This window comes from Microcaecilia unicolor, chromosome 4 (genome assembly GCF_901765095.1).
Source record: "Microcaecilia unicolor chromosome 4, aMicUni1.1, whole genome shotgun sequence".
NCBI lineage: Eukaryota > Metazoa > Chordata > Amphibia > Gymnophiona > Siphonopidae > Microcaecilia > Microcaecilia unicolor.
Genome location: NC_044034.1, coordinates 83,120,771 through 83,142,250, shown reverse-complemented (window position 1 = coordinate 83,142,250; position 21,480 = coordinate 83,120,771). Strand labels below are relative to the sequence as shown.

The following is a 21,480-nucleotide window of genomic DNA, read 5'->3' as shown; positions in this document are numbered from 1 at the left end:
CCGGATCAGCGGACTGGAACATGCAGGGAGAAGACGGATCAGTGGACTGGACTGGAGGAACAAGCTGGAATCGGCAGACAGGAACAAGCTGGAGAAGCTGGATCAGGAACAGGCTGGAGTCGGCAGACAGGAACAAGCTGGAGAAGCTGGATCAGGCTGATTACATTCTTTCTTCCTGTTTATCCAGTATTCCTTACAGCCCACTGAGGTGGAGTTTATCAGAAGCCCCTATGAAGTTTCCACAGTACCATTCCCTGAAAGCTGACAGGTAAACCATTCCATAAAGCAGCCACTGCCACATTTTCCATGCAAACAAACAAACAAGCTAAAAAGGAATACTTACCTTACACTAGTTTCTGAAAAGTTTTTTTTAATTAATAAAAAATACTGAGATAGGGGAAAGGGAAGATTTGGCAATGATGTACCTTTCCTGAGGATTAAAAAAAAAGAGTGCCATGAAATCTCCCAAATCTATGGAATTTACTTGGAAATAAAGGGTGTGAGGATAAAACACAATATTATGTGTTAATGTTCATTCTATATGTAGTAAGGTGAATGATGTTAGAAAATTGATTTGTGATTCGTCCTTTATTATGGTGTTCATAATACAAACATGACTTGCAGCTAACGAAGGCCCAGTTTGGGGTAATTATCCACCAGGTTTGTTATGAACTTGGATTAACCATTTCCCACAAGGCAAGAAGTGCAGTCCTGAATAACTTTCACAGTGTATCCTGATATGGCCACCACCTAATGATAGGCATTATCGGGGTCCTCTGGCTGAGGGATGGGGTGGGGGGCAGGAAGGTGGGTCCTTTTTATGCTCATTCCAATAAGATGGCCTGGAGTCATAAGGGTCCAGACACGGGCCGTCACTGCTACATCCTTTACCAATAGAGCAAAGGGGCGGGGTGTTGTGGTTGTTGCTGGTGGGCTAGTAAAATCGAGATCGTCGATTTCTTCTTCTGCAGGTTGTATGGGGGCCTTGTTTACAGTTATATTACCCTATCTTTGCTGCTATTTATCTGACAGTTAACGATATTCTGTATTGTGTTCATCTGGTTGTTGTATGATTCTTTTGATCTCAAATAAAAATTGTTAAAACTTAAACATGTGGATTATCCTCCCAAAGAGGAGGAATGGTAGCAATGAGCTGTACTGGGTGTGGATATCGTAAAGAGAGTATGAACTGGAGATTATGGCAGCTTTGTAGGGACTGGATTATTACCATGATCTTCAGAGATTTTAATTTCCCATTTTGAGAATGAGGTATAGCCTTCTTTTTTAACCTCAGCAGGTTGAATGTGTAGTGGAGTAGCCTAGTGGTTTGTGCAGTGGTCGGGGAACCAGGTTCAATTCCCACTGCAGCCCCTTGTGACCTTGGGCAAGATATTTAACCCTCTACTGCACCAGTTTCAAAAATAGTACCTATATATAATATATAAACTGCTTTGATTGTAACCACAGAAAGGGTATATATCAAATCCTATCCCTGAAGGAGAGGGGAAGCAAAGAGTAACTGTGGTCAGTGTAAAACAATAGATCCTGATAGTCATGCAAACTCAATGATCGATACACTTACCTGCAGCAAAGCTGGACTATTTTCAATAGTCTACTTAGGTGAATGACAGTTGGAAATGGCCCTTATAACAGGGAGTGATTGTCTGCATGGGGGATACAACTTGATAGTAGTGGAAGGGAAACTCCCATGCAGGGAATTGAGGAGTGTGACTCCACTGAGACCTTCATCCCCAGAAAGGAGATCTTTGCACAAGAAATGATATTCACAGACACAGATAATTTCCAAGCAGTGACGTTTGTCATAGTACAGCAATAACATTGAAACTGCTGCAATAGGCAGCTCATTAAAAAAAAAACAATCAGCAGTATAGCGAGTCAAAAGGTATAGAAGGTCGTACCAAAAGTGGCACACAGGGAAGGAGGTGGCAAAGTGGTTGAAACACTTTCCTTATCCTTCTGGAGTGGGGGGTTCAAATCCTGTAACTGGCACCTGCCCCTCCCCCCAATAAAAAAAACTTGCATGCATTTCTCTACAAAATCCTGAGTGGTGTAAAAGTGAATTGATTGTTTTATGAAGTTACATGGAAATACTTTTAAAACAAATAGGAGGAAGTATTTTTTCACTCAACAAATAGTTGAGCTCTGGAACTCTTTGCCAGAGAATGTAGTAACAGTGATTAGTGTACCTGGGTTTAAAAAAGATGTGAACAAGTTCTTGGAGGAAAAGTCTATAGTCTGCTATTGAGGCAGACATGGGAAGTCACAGCTTGTCCTGGGATTGGTAGCATGGAATGTTGCTATTATTTGGGTTTCTGCCAGTACTTGTGACCTGGATTGGCTACTGTTGGGGGGGGGGGGGGGGTTGCCGGGTTTTTGAAGCCTGGATTGGCCGCTGTCGGAGACAGGATGCTGGGCTTGATGGACCCTTGGTCTTTCCCAGTATGCCTATTCTTATGTTATTAAGTGTAAACTGTGTACGCTCCCTGTTCAGATAGCTAATAGTAATCAACTCAGAGTATGATGTGGCCTCTATCTTCCATAACTCATCCAACAAAGGATAGATCCACCCTCAGGCAATTTATAACCAGTGTCGCAAGTGAGAACCCTTCAGCAGAGAAGACTGGGGGTATCCAGTGATTACACTCAACACATTCCATGCGTGCGCACATAGTTAGGATTGTTCAGTTTCCATTAGGCGATTATCTCTTTACTAATATATAACTAGTTATTGGGGTCAAGACTGAAGTTAAGTAAACAACAAGGGGTGTGTCCTCTCCCTAGTGAACCCAACACTGAAGCTAGTACACAACTTATTTATTTAAAACATTTATTGCCTGCATATCCACAGTTCTAAGCAGGGTACAATAAAAACATACTGCTGTAGATAAAGCATACATAAAACATCTTAGATATAATACTAGACTTACAACAGTATCTCAAAATATCACAGCAAAAAAAAAAAAGGCAAGAGCAGAAAAAAGGATCAGAAGAACCCTTCCCTAAGAATATTTTCTTTTATCCGATGTTTTCACAACAGTTATCTGTTTTATACGTTGTTCACCTTTCAATGATATCTGTTGAATGTTGGCTGAGGGGTTTGGACTGAGTTGAATACGTGGTTGGGCATTTTTGATCAGGGACTCACATCTCTAAGGGCGTCCATCTCCGAGGACGGCACCGTGAAGGGGCAGGGCCGACTGTATTTTCGAAACGAGATGGCCGGCCATCTTTCGTTTCGATAATACGGTTGGGGCCGCCCAAATGTCAGAGATGGCCGGGTTTGAGATCGCCGGCTTTGGTTTTCGCCCATAATAGAAACCGAGACCGGCGATCTCAAACACGGCCAAATCCAAGGCATTTGGTCGTGGGAGGGACCAGCATTTGTAGTGCACTGGTCCTCCTCACATGCCAGGACACCAACCGGGCACCCTAGGGGGCTCTGCAGTGGACTTCAAAAATTGCTCCCAAGTGCATACCTCCCTTACCTTGGGTACTGAGCCCCCCAAATCCACTCCCCACAATTGTACACCATTAACATAACCCTTAGGGGTGAAGGGGGGCACCTACATGTGGGTAAAGTGGGTTTTGGGGGGTTTTGGAGGGCTTAACATTTACCACCACAAGTGTAACAGGTGGGGGGGGGGGGGATGGGCCTGGGTCCACCTGCCTGAAGTGCACTGCACCCACTAAATACTGCTCCAGGGACCTGCATACTGCTGTCAGGGAGCTGGGTATGACATTTGAGGCTGGCATAGAGGCTGGCAAAAAAATATTAAAAACATTTTTTTTTTGGGTGGGAGGGGGTTGGTGACCACTGGGGGAGTAAGGGGTGGTCATCCCCCATTCCCTCCGGTGGTCATCTGGGCAATTCGGGCACTTTTTTGGGACTTGAACCTAAAAAAAAAGGGACCAAATAAAGCAGACCAAATTCTCGCCAGGGATGCCCTTCTTTTTTCTATTATCGGCCGAGGACGACCATCTCTCCTCGGCCGATAAACATGTCCCAGTCCCGCCTTCTCTACGCCTCTGACCCGCCCCCGTGAACTTTGTTCGTCCCACTGACGGACTGCAGTTGGGGGCGCCCAAATCGGCTTTCAATTATGCCGATTTGGCCAGCTTCAGGAGATCGCCGGCCATCTCCCGATTTGTGTTGGAAGATGGCCGACGATCTCCTTCGAAAATAAGCTGGATAGTGTCATCAACAGCAGTACTGCTACCTGCCCTTATACTGGGAATAAACTAGTAAGGTAGACTAGTCCCAGGCTAGAAACATTGCTGGTGCATTTTCCTTGCTGAGGTATACCTCTCCTGAAATACAGTTTGCTGGGAACAGTCTCCGGCCAATTCTATAGCAGAAACCCAGGCTCCAAGCTCAAAAACATTCCATCTTAAGGTGGTACAACAGAGAGCGCTTCATGCCACAGTAATATCACAGAATTACTGAGGGTGCAAAACAGATATCATGTCTCAGAAACAGGGAAGTGGGGACATGCCTTTTCCTCACTTTGGTGCATAAGAAACTGGGAAGTGAGTTTTGGAAAGTCAGTAATGGCTTATACTCACCCCATTGTAGTATGGGATGCTTGAGAAAGGAATTTCTGTAACACAGCAGGGTCTTTGAAATTGCAGGTAATATTATTAAGAGTCGCCTACATGCAAATGGAATAGTACAGCCTATCGAGTTGCAGAGTTGAGGAACCAAAGCCCAGCTTCCCAGATTAGAAAGCAATCATTAGTACTGCTACAGATGACAGTTTATAGAGTGAGTGGGAAATCAGTTCTTTCAGGGCTAAATTCAAATAAATAAAAACAAATACTCGCAAACCTTGCAATTGCCCTCCCCCAAGTGCTCTAACCCTCAAAACTACTTCCAACAACTGCCTCTACCAGTATCCCTGCAATTGTATTCTCATCCCCAAAACTACTGTGCCGTAACTGACTTGCCAACCCAAACTGCCCCCAGTCCTCAAATTTAATACCCTGCAATTCCCCCATCCTTCCTATGCACATACATATATACATTCAAACAACACATACATACCCTCACACCGACCAACTCAAAGGCGATATAGACACACATTGCTGGCACAAATATATAGTGGGATTGGAAAGAATTCTATGAGCCATGCTCTGTATGCTTTCCCTACTTTTTCTGTAATAGGCAGAATATTTTTCTAATAGTTCACCTAATATTTTTCCAGCATGTAAAATACATACATTTTCAAAGAGAAAGTATATACATTCTTCCCATTTGAAAATTATCCCATGAAAAGTACTTTCACATATTTACACATGCTGTTTAGAATGCTCAAATGTCCTAGGAATGTATTTTTATGAACAAATTTTTATTCTTCTAAAGGAACAGATCTGTTATATTGCTTTAGTATACCAAGTTGGTTATTTTAGATGCTTTTTTTTCTTGGTTTGGACATATTTTATTTATTTATAAATTCAGCACTTGACATAGCACAAGCGATCCCTGGTGTGCCTATGCGGTTTACAATTTCTATTACAGGTACTCTGCACTGTCCCTAATGGGCTCACAATCTAACTTATAATTTGCACCTGGGGCAATGGAGGGCTAAGTGAGTTGCCCAGGGTCACACAGAGCTGTAGAGGAAATTGAACCTGGTTCCCCAGGTCTGCAACCCGCTGCACTAACCAAATGAAAACTGGCATTTAGAAGTCCATATTGTATGGACTTCCAAATCTCAATTTTACAAAGGCAGGATATGGACATATGGCAAGAGGGTGTGGTGTGGGTATCTTTTGGGCGGGAGTAGGGTGGGCTCAAAATATGGACATCCAACTCTGATCACAGAAGTGGAAAGAACATCCATGTCTAAAAAGATGGATGTTGTTATTTAGACCTGGTACTTGTCACGTCCAGGTTATAGAAAGGTGCTCTGATAAAGCAGCTGCCCACTGGAGGGATAAGGAATGACACTTCCTTAATCCTACAGAAACTGTCGAGGGATACCAGGCTCTATGACAGCTTTGGGTATTAATGGACATTTAACAGAGAAACATATAGGTTTGAGGAGTAGCCTAATGGTTAGTGTAGTGGACTGTGAGCCAAGGGCCCCAAGTTCAAATCCCACTTCAGTTCTTGCTCTTTCTCTTTTTTTTAAATTTTAAGTCCTCAAAGGATAGAAAAATACCTACTGTACCTGAATATGTAAGACACCTGCAAGCCTGAAGGCTACTTAAGTGGTGTATGCTCAGTACAGTACGTATTTGTCCATTCCTGGAGGGCTCATAATTAAAAAGAACAGCTAAAGTAGGATTTGAACCTCCCTCCCCCCACCTCCGATTCTCTCCACCATTAGGCTACCCCTTTGTTCTGCATGGATATCAGTGTGGCCATTTTATAAAATGGACATTCCTGTACTGCCATACAGACATCCATGTCCCCTGTGTTGGACATTTCAGTTTGTAAAATGGATGTTCATCCTGGAAGTTTCCAGCTTATGGACGGGTATCTCGCATGTATTTTAGAACACCTTGTTCTAAAATACATTCGAGATGAATGTCCATTCGTGATGTTTTGAGCTGGGTGTCCATATTCTGAGTTGTATGTGCTTTCTCAATTGCCACTTCAAATCTAATTTCACAAATTAAAGAAAAAACAAACAGCAAAAAATGATTGATCTGATTTTAGCAAACAACAATATCTACAAAGTTTTTTTTTATTTTTTTGGTATTACTTTTCAGAGCAAATTGACAGACTGAGGGTTTTTTACCTTCAAGGCTTACTGTAATCATGCCCAATAATGCTTGAGAAAGTGCAGTTCTGCTTCCCCTGTAGTTTCACAAATATAATTTTACTGGTTTTAGCTATTACTAACTGGTTTTAGCTATTACTAACCCCAAGTTTTTTTTGAGTAAAATAGTTTTTTTCTAGGAGAATGTTTGAATATTTACACCTGTTAGACCATGGGTTGGCCTATCTCAGATTCTTTTCTTTTTGTAAACCATGGCAAAGTTAACTAGATGAGGTGAAGAAGAAGCAGGCTATATTTACAAAGAGGTTTGTCTCAACCGTAACATGTGCTTCCTACATTGACATCGCTGACTGTCAAATGAAGTGGTCTCTAATTAAAATCACGAAAACTTTGTGGCCCTCTGATTAAACCATTTTAAGCACTTTACAAACAGTTTACGGTGAGGTAACTGCATGTGCAGAGCGGCATTAAGAGACTTTGCGGTAATGTAACAGTTACTGAGCCATACATGGAAGGCGTTAGGTTGTTAACTTGCTGCACTTAGTAGCCATTTACTGACTAATGCAGAGTTAATACAGGACCATATACTTCCAACTATATACTTTATACTTAATGTCACGCTCCATGCCTGTCATGAACAGTGAGCCCTTGGACCACTACCGACAGCCGGCAGTGGCAGGAGAACCCCTCAAGCAGGCAGCAAGACACAGACCGGACAGGAACAGCAGGACAGAGGAAGCAGCAGAGGCAACACAAGCCGGACCAGGCAACGCAGGAGCCCTAGACTTCACTTGCACTTTAGCCGCTATTCACCAGGAGTTGAGCCCCTGGCTGCAGGTGGCTGGCAGGATTTACCGGACCGGGCAGCGCTGGACTGGAACAGAAACACAGGCCGTGAGCAGGAGAAACATACACGAGTCAAACAAGGTCTTGGCGGGCAGCAGCAGTAGAATAATCCAGTGAGCAGGCCGGGTCCTGGGCGGGCAGCAAGCAGAGGGAAATCCAGTAAACAATCCGGGTCGAGGCAGGCAGCAAGCACAAGAAGAATAAGTCAGAAAACAAGCAAGGTCGAGCTGACACGAGAAGTAGCAAAGTAGCACTGCAACAAAACTCTCACAAACTAAGAATCCACTGAGGACCTCTGTTGCAAGGCAAACTAGAAAGCTACCAGGTGGCTAATAAAGGCAAACAACAAGGGCGGTCACCCGGTACGGGTACTGCTTAGTTCCAAAAAGTTCCAAGACATACTGGAGGGCTGGAAGATCCGGACCGGACCGAAGTAACTTCTGGAGCATGGGAAACAGCCAGCAGTCAGTCCATGGCAGTCACCAGCTCCAGCCACCAGGTGGCCGTATGAATGAGAGCAGGAAGCATAGGCACTATTGTAACAGTACCTCCCCCTCAAGGCCCACCTGGGCCTCACGAGGGTTCGAGGTCTCCACGGCTACCTCCAATGGTATCTGCCGGTGAGTTTAGGCGAACACTCCCCGACCACAGTACTAGGCAAGGGTCGAGAGATAGTCAGTTGAAGGCAAGGCTGGGCTTTGTCACCCACGCCGGATCGAATGCCCAGAGCCCTGGTGGAGTTACAGCCCATGGTGTGCTGGAGGCTATACTGAGAACCCTTAGATCTCCAAATATCAGGACTGTCCTGACACTTCGGCCCTGGGCCCTGTCTTTTAGGTAGGGTACGAGACACCCTGCTTTGAGGACTCTTCTTCACGTCCTCGTTGGATGGAGTCTGGGGGTTGGACGTGTTGCAGGCTCCAACTTGGAACTGGGGTGAAATATAGACACAGTGCAGACCCACTGGAGAAGCATCAGAGTCCTGGGACTGTGAGTTGCTAATATCCATCCAAGCGTCCGGGTCTTGATCCAGCTGTTCATTGTCAGAGCCACTGGCATCCGGAGAGAGGCAAAGTCTCCTGCAAGACTCATCCCAGTCCAAGATCTCACCCTTACCCCAGTCTATGATCGGATTGTGTCTCTGCAGCCAGGGTAGACCCAACACAATGGGTTGCACTGCTGACTGGAGGACGTACAGGGAAATGTCTTCCCTGTGATCACAAATACATAAGCTCACCGGGGTCATCTGGGTGTTGACATATCCTTGAATGCGTCCATAAACTGAAAAGAGCGGAATGGTCTTAGATAATGTTTGTATAGGGATGTTGAATTGATGAACCAGGGACTCCGCTATAAAGTTCCCACCAGCCCCAGAGTCCAGAAAAACCTCACTATGCTCCTCTCCATGACCCAGATCAAGCACGGCGGGCACTAGGAGTTGGGTACGAAGAATGCCAGAAGACTACAATGGTGCCGGCCGTCAGCCCCTGACCCAAGGGTGCAGGTTTAAGTGGACACCTGGCTGCATAGTGTCCCGTATCACCACAATATAGACAAAGGTTGAGGGTCCGACGCCTCTGTTTCTCTTGCATCATGAGGGAGGTATGTCCTAATTGCATTGGTTCTGCAGGTGGTAGGGGGAACAGCCTCCTGGCCACTAGAAGACGGTGGCACCTACCGATGGGTAGAAGTTTTATTCCCCATCTTTTCTGAGGTGCACTGTTCTTGGTTACGCTCCTGGAACCGAATATCAATCGTAGTGCAGAGTCTAATTAGCTCATCCAACCCGGTAAGGAGTTCACGTCCGGCCAACTCAGCCTTAATGTGGGGTGCCAACCCCTGCCAGAAAGTCGTGACCAGGCTCTCATTATTCCAGGTTAACTCAGACGCCAGAGTGCAGAACCTAATGGCATAGTCGCCTAGAGTCCGCGTACCCTGCTTTAACCTCAAGAGTGCCGAAGTAGCGGAGATCACTTTCCCGGGCTCCTCGAACACTCGTTTAAACTGGTCCAGGAAACTGCGGAGATCCTGAAGCACCGGGTCATTCCTCTCCCACAGAGGAGACGCCCATGCTAGAGCTTGCCCGGACAGCAGTGACATAATATAAGATATCCGGGTTCTATCGGAAGGAAAGTCCCGGGACTGGAGTTCAAAAATTATCTCACACTGATTGAGGAAACCCCTACAGTCCTTGGGATTACCGTCATATCTCGGGGGTGACTTGAGACGGATCCCTGACGTGCCCGGCACCGCACCTGGACAGGAAGGCACTAAACCTTGAGGCACCTCCGGGTCCAGGCATCGTGGCTGTATCATTCCCTGTAGATAATTCATCCAAGCATGCAAATCTTTAGTGAGTCCCTCCATACGCGCAAATATTTCTTTAGCAAGCCCTTCCAGACGGGGGTTTAATTCATTATAGAGGGAAAAAAGCTGCTTCAACAGCCCGACTGGGTCCTCCGAGCTCATGGCCTTGCAAACTGTCACGCTCTGCGCCTGTCATGAACAGTGAGCCCTTGGACCACTACCGACAGCCGGCAGTGGCAGGAGAACACCTCAAGCAGGCAGCAAGACACAGACCGGACAGGAACAGCAGGACAGAGGAAGCAGCAGAGGCAACACAAACTGGACCAGGCAACGCAGGAGCCCTAGACGTCACCTGCACTTAGCCGCTATTCACCAGGAGTTGAGCCCCTGGCTGCAGGTGGCCGGCAGGATTTACCGGACCGGGCAGCGCTGGACTAGAACAGAAACACAGGCCGTGAGCAGGAGAAACGTCCACGAGTCAAACAAGATCTTGGCGGGCAGCAGCAGTAGAATAATCCAGTGAGCAGGCCGGGTCCTGGGCGGGCAGCAAGCAGAGGGAAATCCAGTAAACAATCCGGGTCGAGGCAGGCAGCAAGCACAAGAAGAATAAGTCAGAAAACAAGCAAGGTCGAGCTGACACGAGAAGTAGCAAAGTAGCACTGCAACAAAACTCTCACAGACTAAGAATCCACTGAGGACCTCTGTTGCAAGGCAAACTAGAAAGCTACCAGTACATAAGTACATAAGTAATGCCATACTGGGAAAAGACCAAGGGTCCATCGAGCCCAGCATCCTGTCCATGACAACGGCCAATCCAGGCCAAGGGCACCTGGTAAGCTTCCCAAACGTACAAACATTCTATACATGTTATTCCTGGAATTGTGGATTTTTCCCAAGTCCATTTAGTAGCGGTTTATGGACTTGTCCTTTAGGAAACCGTCCAACCCCTTTTTAAACTCTGCTAAGCTAACCGCCTTCACTACTTTCTCCAGCAACAAATTCCAGAGTTTAATTATACGTTGGGTGAAGAAAAAGTTTCTCCGATTTGTTTTAAATTTACTACACTGTAGTTTCATCGCATGCCCCCTAGTCCTAGTATTTTTGGAAAGCGTGAACAGACGCTTCACATCCACCTGCTCCACTCCACTCATTATTTTATATACCTCTATCATGTCTCCCCTCAGCCGTCTCTTCTCCAAGCTGAATAGCCCTAGCCTCCTTAATTTTTCTTCATAGGGAAGTCGTCCCATCCCCGCTATCATTTTAGTCGCCCTTCGCTGCACCTTTTCCAATTCTACTATATCTTTCTTGAGATGCGGCGACCAGAATTGAACACAATACTCAAGGTGTGGTCGCACCATGGAGCGATACAACGGCATTATAACATCCTCACACCTGTTTTCCATACCTTTCCTAATAATACCCAATATTCTATTCACTTTCCTAGCCGCAGCAGCACACTGAGAAGAAGGTTTCAGTGTATTATTGACGACGACACCCAGATCCCTTTCTTGGTCCGTAACTCCTAACGTGGAACCTTGCATGACGTAGCTATAATTCGGGTTCTTTTTTCCCACATGCATCACCTTGCACTTGCTCACATTAAACGCCATTTGCCATTTAGCCGCCCAGTCTCCCAGTCTCGTAAGGTCCTCTTGTAATTTTTCACAATCATGTCGCGATTTAACAACTTTGAATAACTTTGTGTCATCAGCAAATTTAATTACCTCGCTAGTTGCTCTCATCTCTAAATCATTTATAAATATATTAAAAAGCAGCGGCCCTAGCACAGACCCCTGAGGAACCCCACTACCTACCCTTCTCCATTGTGAATACTGCCCATTTAACCCCACTCTCTGTTTCCTATCCTTCAACCAGTTTTTAATCCACAATAGGACATTTCCTCCTATCCCATGACCCTCCAATTTCCTCCGTAGCCTTTCATGAGGTACCTTGTCAAATGCCTTTTGAAAATCCAGATACACAATATCAACCGGTTCCCCTTTGTCCAAATGTTTGTTTACTCCTTCAAAGAATTGAAGTAAATTGGTCAGGCAAGATTTCCCCACTCAAAAGCCGTGCTGACTTGGTCTCAGTAATCCATGTCCTCGGATGTGCTCTGTAATTTTGTTTTTAATAATAGCCGCTACCATTTTCCCCGGCACTGACGTCAGACTCACCGGTCTATAATTTCCCGGATCTCCCCTGGAGCCTTTTAAAAAAAATCGGCATTACATTGGCCACCCTCCAATCTTCCGGTACCACGCTCGATTTTAAGGATAAGTTGCATATCACCAGGTGGCTAATAAAGGCAAACAACAAGGGCGGTCACCCGGTACGGGTACTGCTTAGTTCCAGAAAGTTCCAAGACATACTGGAGGGCTGGAAGATCCGGACCGGACCGAAGTAACTTCTGGAGCATGGGAAACAGCCAGCAGTCAGTCCATGGCAGTCACCAGCTCCAGCCACCAGGTGGCCGTATGAATGAGAGCAGGAAGCATAGGCACTATCGTAACACTTAATTAGATTTGCTAGACCGCTCTAGCTGCCTGGGCAGAGCACAGCGGTGTACATAACAGAAATATAAAGAAATTGACAGAAAAGATATATAATTACACAGAAGAAAACAGAGGAGAAATACATTCATATTAAGAAAATCATAATACATTCATGTAAAGGAAAGTATAAAACACACAGACAAGAACAAGGGTTGATTCACCTAACCAACTGGCAGCAACTCCCGGCTAATACTGATCTCCAAAAGCTTGTCTGAAAAGCCAGATTTTCAGGTTTGCATTAAAGATTTTAAGGGATGGTTCACCACGAAGAGAAAGAGGCAGAGAGAAAAAGAAGGCACGGTGTCTGGTTGTTTCTAGCTGGGCAAGTTTTAGACCTGGAAGGACAGGACGATGGTCATTTAAAGAACGGAGGACTCTTGCTGGTGAGTAGGGAATAGTAAGACATGAGAGAGAGGTGTACCCAATCTAAAAGCCTTGAAAGTCAACAGAGCAATTTAGTAAGGTAATTCGAAAGTCTACAGATAGCCAGTGATGTTGCTTAAGTAAGGGGGACGTGTGATCAAAGCGACCAGCGTGACAGAATAATCCGATAGCCATGTTCTGTAATGTTTGAAGTTTCTTATGAGCTGAACAAGGTAAACTTGAATAGATGATGTTGCAGTAGTTAAGATGTGAAGTAAAGAATGCAAGAATAAGTGCATGGAAATTATCATGATTAAAAAAGGTGTCAGGCCACAGCTGTCGAAAAGTGAAAAAGCAGAGCTTGGACAAGTGTGAAATGTATTGTGAAAAAGAGAGAGAAGAGTCGAGAATTACCCCCAAAAAGAGAAATAGGCATGAAGGGAGGATTCACTGAATTAGAGAACCAACAAGCCACAGTCTTGTCTGTATTTAGGACTTGTTGGTGATCAAAAAGTCAATTGGCAATGGAGTCTAGGCAGGAGAGAAGAGGAGAGATGGAAAAAGAAGATGCATCGGTTGGATAAAAGCACTGAATGCTTCCTGAATAACTGGGAGCGGGTACCACACCTTAATGTGAATGTAAAAGCACAACCTGCAATAGAAAATACTGAGAACACCCCCAATAAGTGGCGTCTTAAATTTGCAAGGTAATATCATGTGTTAAACCGTGGTAACTGCAAACTTTACTGTAGTATAGAAGAGAGCCCCTTGGTTTGGTGTTTAAGGAAATTTCTTTTCACTTTATTTTTCTTGTACTCTACAGTTTTGTTTTAACACCAAGAAAGCTGTTATTGAAAAAAGTCTAACTTTTGTGGTTCTATAGTTCAGGGTCTTTGAGAGCGATGGCTTCTTCTTGGTCAACATCTACAGCTTGTAATTCCGAGAACATGATTGCCCTTCATTCGAGCAAAGAGAAAATGAGAAGGTAATGCAGCAGTTTTATAACGATGCCACTTATAGCAAGAAAAGATTTGTTCTGTTAAATTTATTTTTTCTCTACCATTATTCAAACTAGGGAACGAATTAGGAAATGCTATGACCAGCTGCGTCTTTTGTTGTCTTGCATTCATGGAACAAAGACAGATGTAGCTTCTATCCTGGAGGCAACTGTGGAATATATGAGATGTATACAAGGCAAAATACCTCCAGCTGTAACCACTCAGGTATATATCAGTGCTCACGAAGGGGGATGGGCATTCCTGTCTACCTATTTTAGTGTCTTGATTTATATTTTTTTTGTATCGTGCAATTTGCTTCTGCTCCTTTTAGCTTCCAGCTCACTGGCCTCTGCTGGGTGCGGTGGCATGAACATTCATTTGTAGCTACCTTTTGTCTTTTGCACATTTTCTGTGCCTCCTTATCCATGAATTTTTATTCACCTGGCAGTTTCTTCTGTTCTTTTGTATTTCCAACTCAGTTGAGACTAGAGCTAGCAGCCAGTACTTGGGTGTTCCTCCACAACTACCCAGGAGTTTTAATTCTACTTTCTAGTTCCTGCTCTTAAATATGCCTAATGTAGACATTCTAGTGACAGGACCAGGTACCAGGTCTCCTTCAGGTATCCGATAATTAATAATAGGACCTAAATCTAGCCATGTGGAGGGTAATTCTATAAGGGGCGCCTAGATTAAAGTACTACGAAAGCATCTATTTGAAGGTTATTTTGTGTTTAAATTTGTTTGATTACTGACAATAACAGATAAGATAACAAGACAAATCAACTCCAAGCGTGGCAAGGCATATCCCAACCAGACATATAGTAAAGAAGGGCCTTGGTTCTTACAGCCCTTCACCAAAACATACCGTTAGCTCGACATGTACAGCAATCCCACCTCCCCCCCCCCAAAAAAAAAACAGGAAACTGCCCACAGCAAGGGGATGAAAATGACCAAACCCAGAAATTACAGCATAATTAAAATGAGACTCCGAGCCCTAGATAATAGTGAAAAAATGTAAGGATCCCAAACTAACAAACTGCTTCTTTTGCTTAAACGACAGTTACACCCTCTGCTTCTCCAATAACATGGTGTAACATACTTCGCCATCCACAGAAAGAAGGTGACTCAGAGATAGTCCAGACTTTCAGGATAGGCTTTTTACCCAATAAGTCTGCATTATGGTCAGCATATGGCGACCACCATGCTGCAATGGGAACACTTCATATTTGTCAAAAAAAAAACCCAACCTGAGTCCTTAAAAATGTCAAACCACAGAACAATTGCAAAAGGCATAAAAAAAAGGTACATTTCTGATAGAGAGGAGTATCAATGTCTCTCATTTGAAATAATTGGGTTTCAGTAATATATTTACTATGTAACGCTCGAAACTGACATTCCCTTAAGTCTGCAGCTATTGTCAAATTTGGGAGTCTAGAAATCAATTTACCAAGATTCAAAGAAGCAGGTGATCTATGCCAGGGCTGTCAAGAGAGACAGCCGGGCCCGGGGCAGGACTGGAACACTGTGCACACCCCTCCGCGCCCTGCCCCCACCTGGGCCACTGTCGCTGCACCATGCCCCCACTCCCCCACACTTAGGGTGCCGCCCATGCACCTTTCTGTCTGCTCTCTTGCTCTGTCCTCTCCTGCGCTGCTCCTGTCCATGCCGAGAGTCTGGACCCAGATGATTGAATTAATGCGATATTGCGTTAATGCAATCATCTGAGTCCTGGGCAGCATGCAGGAGCAAGAAGGACAGACCCAAAAGCAGGCAGGAAGAAGTTTGCTGGGCCCAGGCCCCCCCTTAGAGGTCAGGCCCAGGGAATTTTACCCTTCTCCCTTCTTGGCTGCCCTGATCTATTCAAATCTACCTTCCATTTGGCTGACAAGTGCAATGTGTTTTTCTGAGAGGAAACCTCTAGAATTGCTTTACGTAGAACTGAGACTGATAAACAGTCTCTGTCTTGTAATTGTAAAAGAGAATTTAGCCTAGACTGTGGCAAGCAGCCAGCACGGCACCATCCAGGGCAGAAACATAATGTCTCAATTGGTGATAAGCAAAAGCATTTGCCAGTTGAACAAAGCCACCCCCCCCCCCCCCCCAAGCCTGTAACGGCAGCAAAGTACCATGTTCCAAACGCAAAATCCCCAACTCTTCCCACCTCTGATAAGTCCAATTTTCATCCCCAGGAAGAAATCCTTAAAGCATATTTTATAAGGAAATATAGGTGCCTACTTCGCAGCATATGAACATTTTACACCAACCGTAGAACTGGTGCAAATGCTCACATCTAGACTGGAAAAACCTGCATGTAGATTAGATTATAAACTTTTATAATCTATCCTTGTAATTATGTGTCCTGCTCATGCTCCACCTAAACTCTGCCCATGAAAATGCCCACCTGTAAAGTATGCACCATTATCACCTGCTCATTCCATAGTGTCAGCAGCAGATAAATCCAGAAACTGGTGGGTTGTATTTGTCTATCATCAGATGGAGATAGAGAACACTGAACATCCAGCCCATTATTCCTTCAGTATATTTTTTATCTTCAGCAGGTGGTGGACAAATTCCCTCCAGCTCCTAAATTCTCCGTGGACCATGTTTGCTAGTTGAGCCAGGGGGTGTGTGGCTAGTGATGCCAGATTTAAAGGCATATTTGGTGGCCAGGTCCCTGCCTTATCCCACAGTTCCCCTTGGTCCAGGGTGCTCCCTTTAGTGTTTGGCTGCTCTGCTCTTTCTTTTCTCACCAAAAAAAAGAAGAAGCAGGGCTACAGCTGTTTAAAAAAAAAAAGGCTTACCGGCCTGGAATGAAACCCTGCGCCTGGATGGCTCTGGGGAGCTGGGAGGGTTGTTTGGGCTCTACTACTACTACTACTATGTATCATTTCAATAGCGCTACAAGGCATAGGGGTGAGTTTTTTTTTTTCTCTTCTGGCCACACAGTCTGTGATCCCCGGCGGTGCAATAGCAGAAGGAATCAGGCAAACGCTGTTCCTGCTGTAGGAAGAAATGAGCCGCTTCAGGTTGTTGCAGCGACGAGTGTGCAGAGAGCATGGAAGCTGAGGGTGCTTTGGGTCCTCCCGTGTGCTATTTTTCCTGTGGCCTCAGATGCGGTTTCTGCTTCCTCTCAGCTGACATTTTTTGATCCCTCGTGCCTGGATGGTGCATCCGGAGACTGCTGTGGTGTGGTTTCAGCGGCCTTGGTGGGGGCAGCGGGATCTGGGATAGCTGGGTAGTTTTTCTCCCTTTATTCTCCTAATGCACCAGGTTTATTTGATGACGAGGTCTTGTCCTCCGTCACAGTCCCCTCTGGTACCAGAGGTCACACAGGTGCTTCTTGTGGAGCTTGTCCAGCTACCTCAGACTATAGTGGAGGATCCCACTCAGAAGTGCAGGTATCTGGCCCCCATGTCTGAGGTGGGGTTATTGGGACCCTGTTTCCATCCCCTTTCTGTGATGGCAGGCTTGGAGGAATTTTCTCGTCAATCTAGCCTAGAGAAGGCAGAGGAGGGCAAGCTCCTCCAGGGGGAACATAATGATCCCACAACCGTCAGGATTTTTCATCGGGATGAGCTGTTGTCCCTCATTTCGGACACCTTGAAGGCGTTGAATATTTTTGACTGAGACGCAGGTGGCAGCTTTGGTCAATGCGAAGATGGCTAGCACTTGGAGGCCTTCTAAGACATTTCTGGTGCACGTCCATTCAGGATCTGATTTTGGCACAGTGGTCTTATCCTGATGGGGGCCTTAAGGTGGTGAAGCCATGGCTCACCTCTGCACTGTGGGAGCTGATTTTGTGGACAAATTTTCTCTTCCTAAAGTGATGATGGCAGCCACTAAGAAGACTACTGTACTGGTGGAAGGTGGGGTGACACTAAAAGATATGCAAAACCGGCGACTGGAGGTCTCTTTGAAGTGTGCATCTGAGGTTTTGGCGCTGGCATTGCAGGCGTTAGCTGCCAGAGCCTGTCTTAGTTGGCTGCTGCAGGTGCTGGAGCAGGTCTAAGAGTTGTCCGACGCCTTGGCTATTGTGGCTTCTCATATGGAGTCTGGCCAATTTGGCTGATGCTCTGTATGATTTATTGCGGACATTGGCCAAGTAGGTAGCTCTGGTGATGACTTTGTGCCGTTTATTGTGGCTGCACCATTGGGATGTTGAAGCAGCTTCTTACTAAGCTACCCTTTCAGGGGAAGCTTCTTTTCAGGGAGGATCTGGAGAAGATTAAGGATTTGGAGGATTCCAAATCCCAGCACTTTCCTGAGGACAAGCCTAAACCAGTGGTGAGGACAGGTGCGTCATGGTCATGATCTTGTGAGGCCCGATATACCGCTTGGGTTGGCCTTCTGGAACATTCCAGCGCACCAGCGGCCTCCCTTTTCAGTGACAAGCGATCTGCAGGAGCAGCGGGCTGATGGAGCTCCTGGAAGCTCTACACAATTGGGCGCTGGTCCACTCTTCCGTGAAGCTGATAGGGGTCGGCTGACCCTTTTCTAAGAAGAATGGGTCAAGATCATGTCAGACCAGTGAGTTCTTGATCTTATCAGAGACGGGGACAGATTAGAGTTCTCCGTTCCTGTTGGGGACTCTTTTTTGGAGTCTCGGTGCACCACTGCTGCCAAGCTGGTGGTGATCGATGATACAATGAGGGCCTTGCTCGAGATGGGAGCAGTGGAACCGGTACCACCGTCTCAGGTTTGTGTAGGTCGGTACTCCATTTACTTTGTGGTGCGTCGACAAGGAGATTCTTTCCGTCCAGTGCTCGATCTCTGGAAGGTCAACAAATTCCTGCAAGTACACCATTTCTGCATGGAAACCTTGTGGTCGGTGGTAGCTGCGGTGCGGCCGGGAGAGTTTCTAACACCTTTGGATCTGAATTAAGCCTATTTGCACATTCCTATTTGGCCTCCCCATCATCGGTTTCTACACTTTGCGGTCAGTTTTGCGCCCTGCCATTTGGACTGGCTACAGCTCGTGACACATTTTTCAAAGTCGTGGTGGTGGTGGCGGCAGTGTTCCTGCAATAGGAAGGGGTCAGAGGGCACCCTTATTTCAATGATTGGCTTGTTCGAGCAGAATTGGAACAGGAGAGTTGCCTGGCAACCGATCAGGTCCTGGCACTTTTACAAGCTGCAGGATGGGTGGTCAATTTTTCAAAGAGTCATATCATTCCTTCTCAGATACTGGACTATCTGGGAGTGTGCTTTGACACAGCAAAAGGGTGTGTTTTTTTGCCGGAAGGCAGGAGACTCAAGCTCCTTTCTCAGGTAAGTGCTGTGTTGCGGATTCCGAGACATCAAGCCTGGGATTATGTTCAGATTCTGGGATCCATGGCAGCCACTCTGGAGGTGGTGCCATGGGTGAGGGCGTACATGTGCTAGCTGCATCGCTCCCTGTTTGCAGATGGTTACCGATGTCCCAGGAATACCAACGTCGTCTTCCTTGGCTTCCACAGATGAGGCACAGCATGAGTTGATTGCTTTGTACCACAAACCTTCAGTGGGGAATACCATTGGTGGCTCTGCAGTGGGTGGTGGTGGTCACGAAATCCAGCCTCGTGGGGTGGGGTGCTCATTGTCCCCACCGGTATATGCAGGGGCATTGGTCGATTTACAGAGGTGGTGTGACCCATTAATCGGTTGGAACTGCAAGTGGTGATGTATGTGCTGCAGGCTTTTCAGTCAGTCTTGGAAGGGTAGGCAGTACGTGTCCTCTCAGAGAGCACGACAGCGGTGGCATACATCAAACGTCAGGAAGGTGCGCATAGCATCTCGTTGGCCTCTGAAGCGAGTGAACTGCTGCAGTGGGTGGAGAGACATTATCTGCTTGTTGGCAACGCACATTGTGGGCCGGAGCAATGTTCAGGCGGACTTTCTCAATCGTCATTTCCTCGCGTCAGCAGAATGTGAGTTGGCGTCTGATGCATTCCTCCAGATCTGTCAGAAGTGGTGTACGCTGGAGTTCAACCTGATGGCGTCCAGGGAAACACCAAGGTGGCCAAGTTCTTCAGCAGAAGAAAGGATCTCGGGTCCACCAGGTTGGATGCCCTTCTGCAGCCATGACTGGTGTTGGCACTGCTGTACATTTTCCTTCCTTGGCCAGTGATTGGGAGAGTCCTGCTCCAGAAAAGACGGCATCGTGGGCTGCTGATCAATGTGGCTCTGGATTGGCCACGCCAACCTTGGTATGCAGACGATATGGCTTCTCGTGGGCAAGCCCTTTTGGATTCTGGTTGTGCCAGGTCTCCTGCATCAGGTTCCAGTCCTCATGGAGGATCCCTCCCGCTTTGGTCTTATGGCTTGGCGCTGGAGAGGTCGAGATTGAGGAAGAAGGGCTATTCTGACGTAGTGATAGCCACTTTGCTTCAGGCTCAGAAGCGCTCGACTACTACAGCTTATGCCCAGGTGCGGTGGACATTTGAAGAGTGGTGTGCAGATCGCGCTTAGTCGACATTGTGGGCATCAGTGACACACATATTGGCTTTTCTAGAGGATGGGTTTGCAGAAAGGTTTGGCTTACAACTTGCTCCAGGTTCAGGTTTCGGCGTTGGCCTGTTTCCGGGGTCCAGTTTTGGAGTTTTCGTTGGCAGAGTTTCTGCACGGTGCGCTTCATTTCAGGCCGCCAGCTTGGTGTCCGTGCCCAGCCTGGAACTTGAACTTGGTGCTAGGGGCACTGTAGAAGGCTCTTTTTGAGCCCTTGCGTCTGACTTCCACTAAAGATCTTACGTGTTTTTTTGGCTATGGCTTCAACTTGTTGGTTCTCAGAGATCCAGGCATTGTCATGTAGAGATCCTTGCCTATGGATTTTGGAGTCTGGAGTTTTGATGTGGACAGTACCGTCCTTTTTGCAGAAGATCATTTCAGCATTTCATATAAATCAGCCTCTTTTTCTTCCCTCGTTTTGAAGGGAGGATTTTCCTCAGGAATCTGTTGAACTGCGGGGGCTGGATGTCTGTAGAGTTCTCCTCCGGTACTTGAAGATATCTAATGATTTCTGGTGTTTGGATCATCTCTTTGTGCTTTTTTCTGGCTCTAGATTGGGCTATTCTGCATCTAAAATGACTATAACTTGGTAGCTGAAGGAGGCGATCACTTCTGCGTATCTCTTGGCGGGTCAATCTCTGCCTGCAAAGTCGCAGGCTCATTCCACTCGGGCTCAATCTGCTTCTTGGGTAGAGACCAGTGTCCTTGGAGGACATTTGTAGGGCAGCCACTTGGGCTTCATGGCATTCTTTTTCAAAGCATTATAGAATCGACATGGCCATGCAGGGTGATGCATGGTTTGGAGCAGCAGTCCTGTCACTGGGAGTGGCGGCTTCCCACCCTCGATAGGGGATTGCTTTGGTGCATCTTAACCAGTTTCTGGATTCATCTGCTGCTGATGCTATGGAAGGAAAAATGTCTTACTTGAAAATGTTTTCTCCTTTAGTTGCAGCAGATGAATCCAGGATCCCTTCTCGTTCATTTGACCGTTCTCTACTTCTTGTTCCCATCCAGAGAAGCTCTTTCAGGTGCAGTGTTTCATAAAAAAAAAAAAAATGCAACAAGTTGCACATTGCGGTTCACTGTTAAGGTTCATTTTGAGAGGAAGGTTGGCAGTATGGTTATCTCATGTTCTGCTTTGTGATGCGACATATACTGAAAGAATAAGAGGCTGGATGT

General features: G+C 46.1%; 1 protein-coding gene across 1 annotated transcript in view; it reads left to right on the top strand.

The window, feature by feature from the left end:
* SOHLH2 (spermatogenesis and oogenesis specific basic helix-loop-helix 2) overlaps positions 1 to 21,480 on the top strand; it is a 76,685-nt gene that overhangs the window by 41,003 nt on the left and 14,202 nt on the right. Inside the window, exons 6-7 of the mRNA XM_030199394.1 lie at positions 13,704 to 13,805; positions 13,896 to 14,043. Coding sequence (XP_030055254.1) covers positions 13,704 to 13,805; positions 13,896 to 14,043 — 250 coding nt within the window. The remainder of the gene's footprint in view (positions 1 to 13,703; positions 13,806 to 13,895; positions 14,044 to 21,480) is intronic.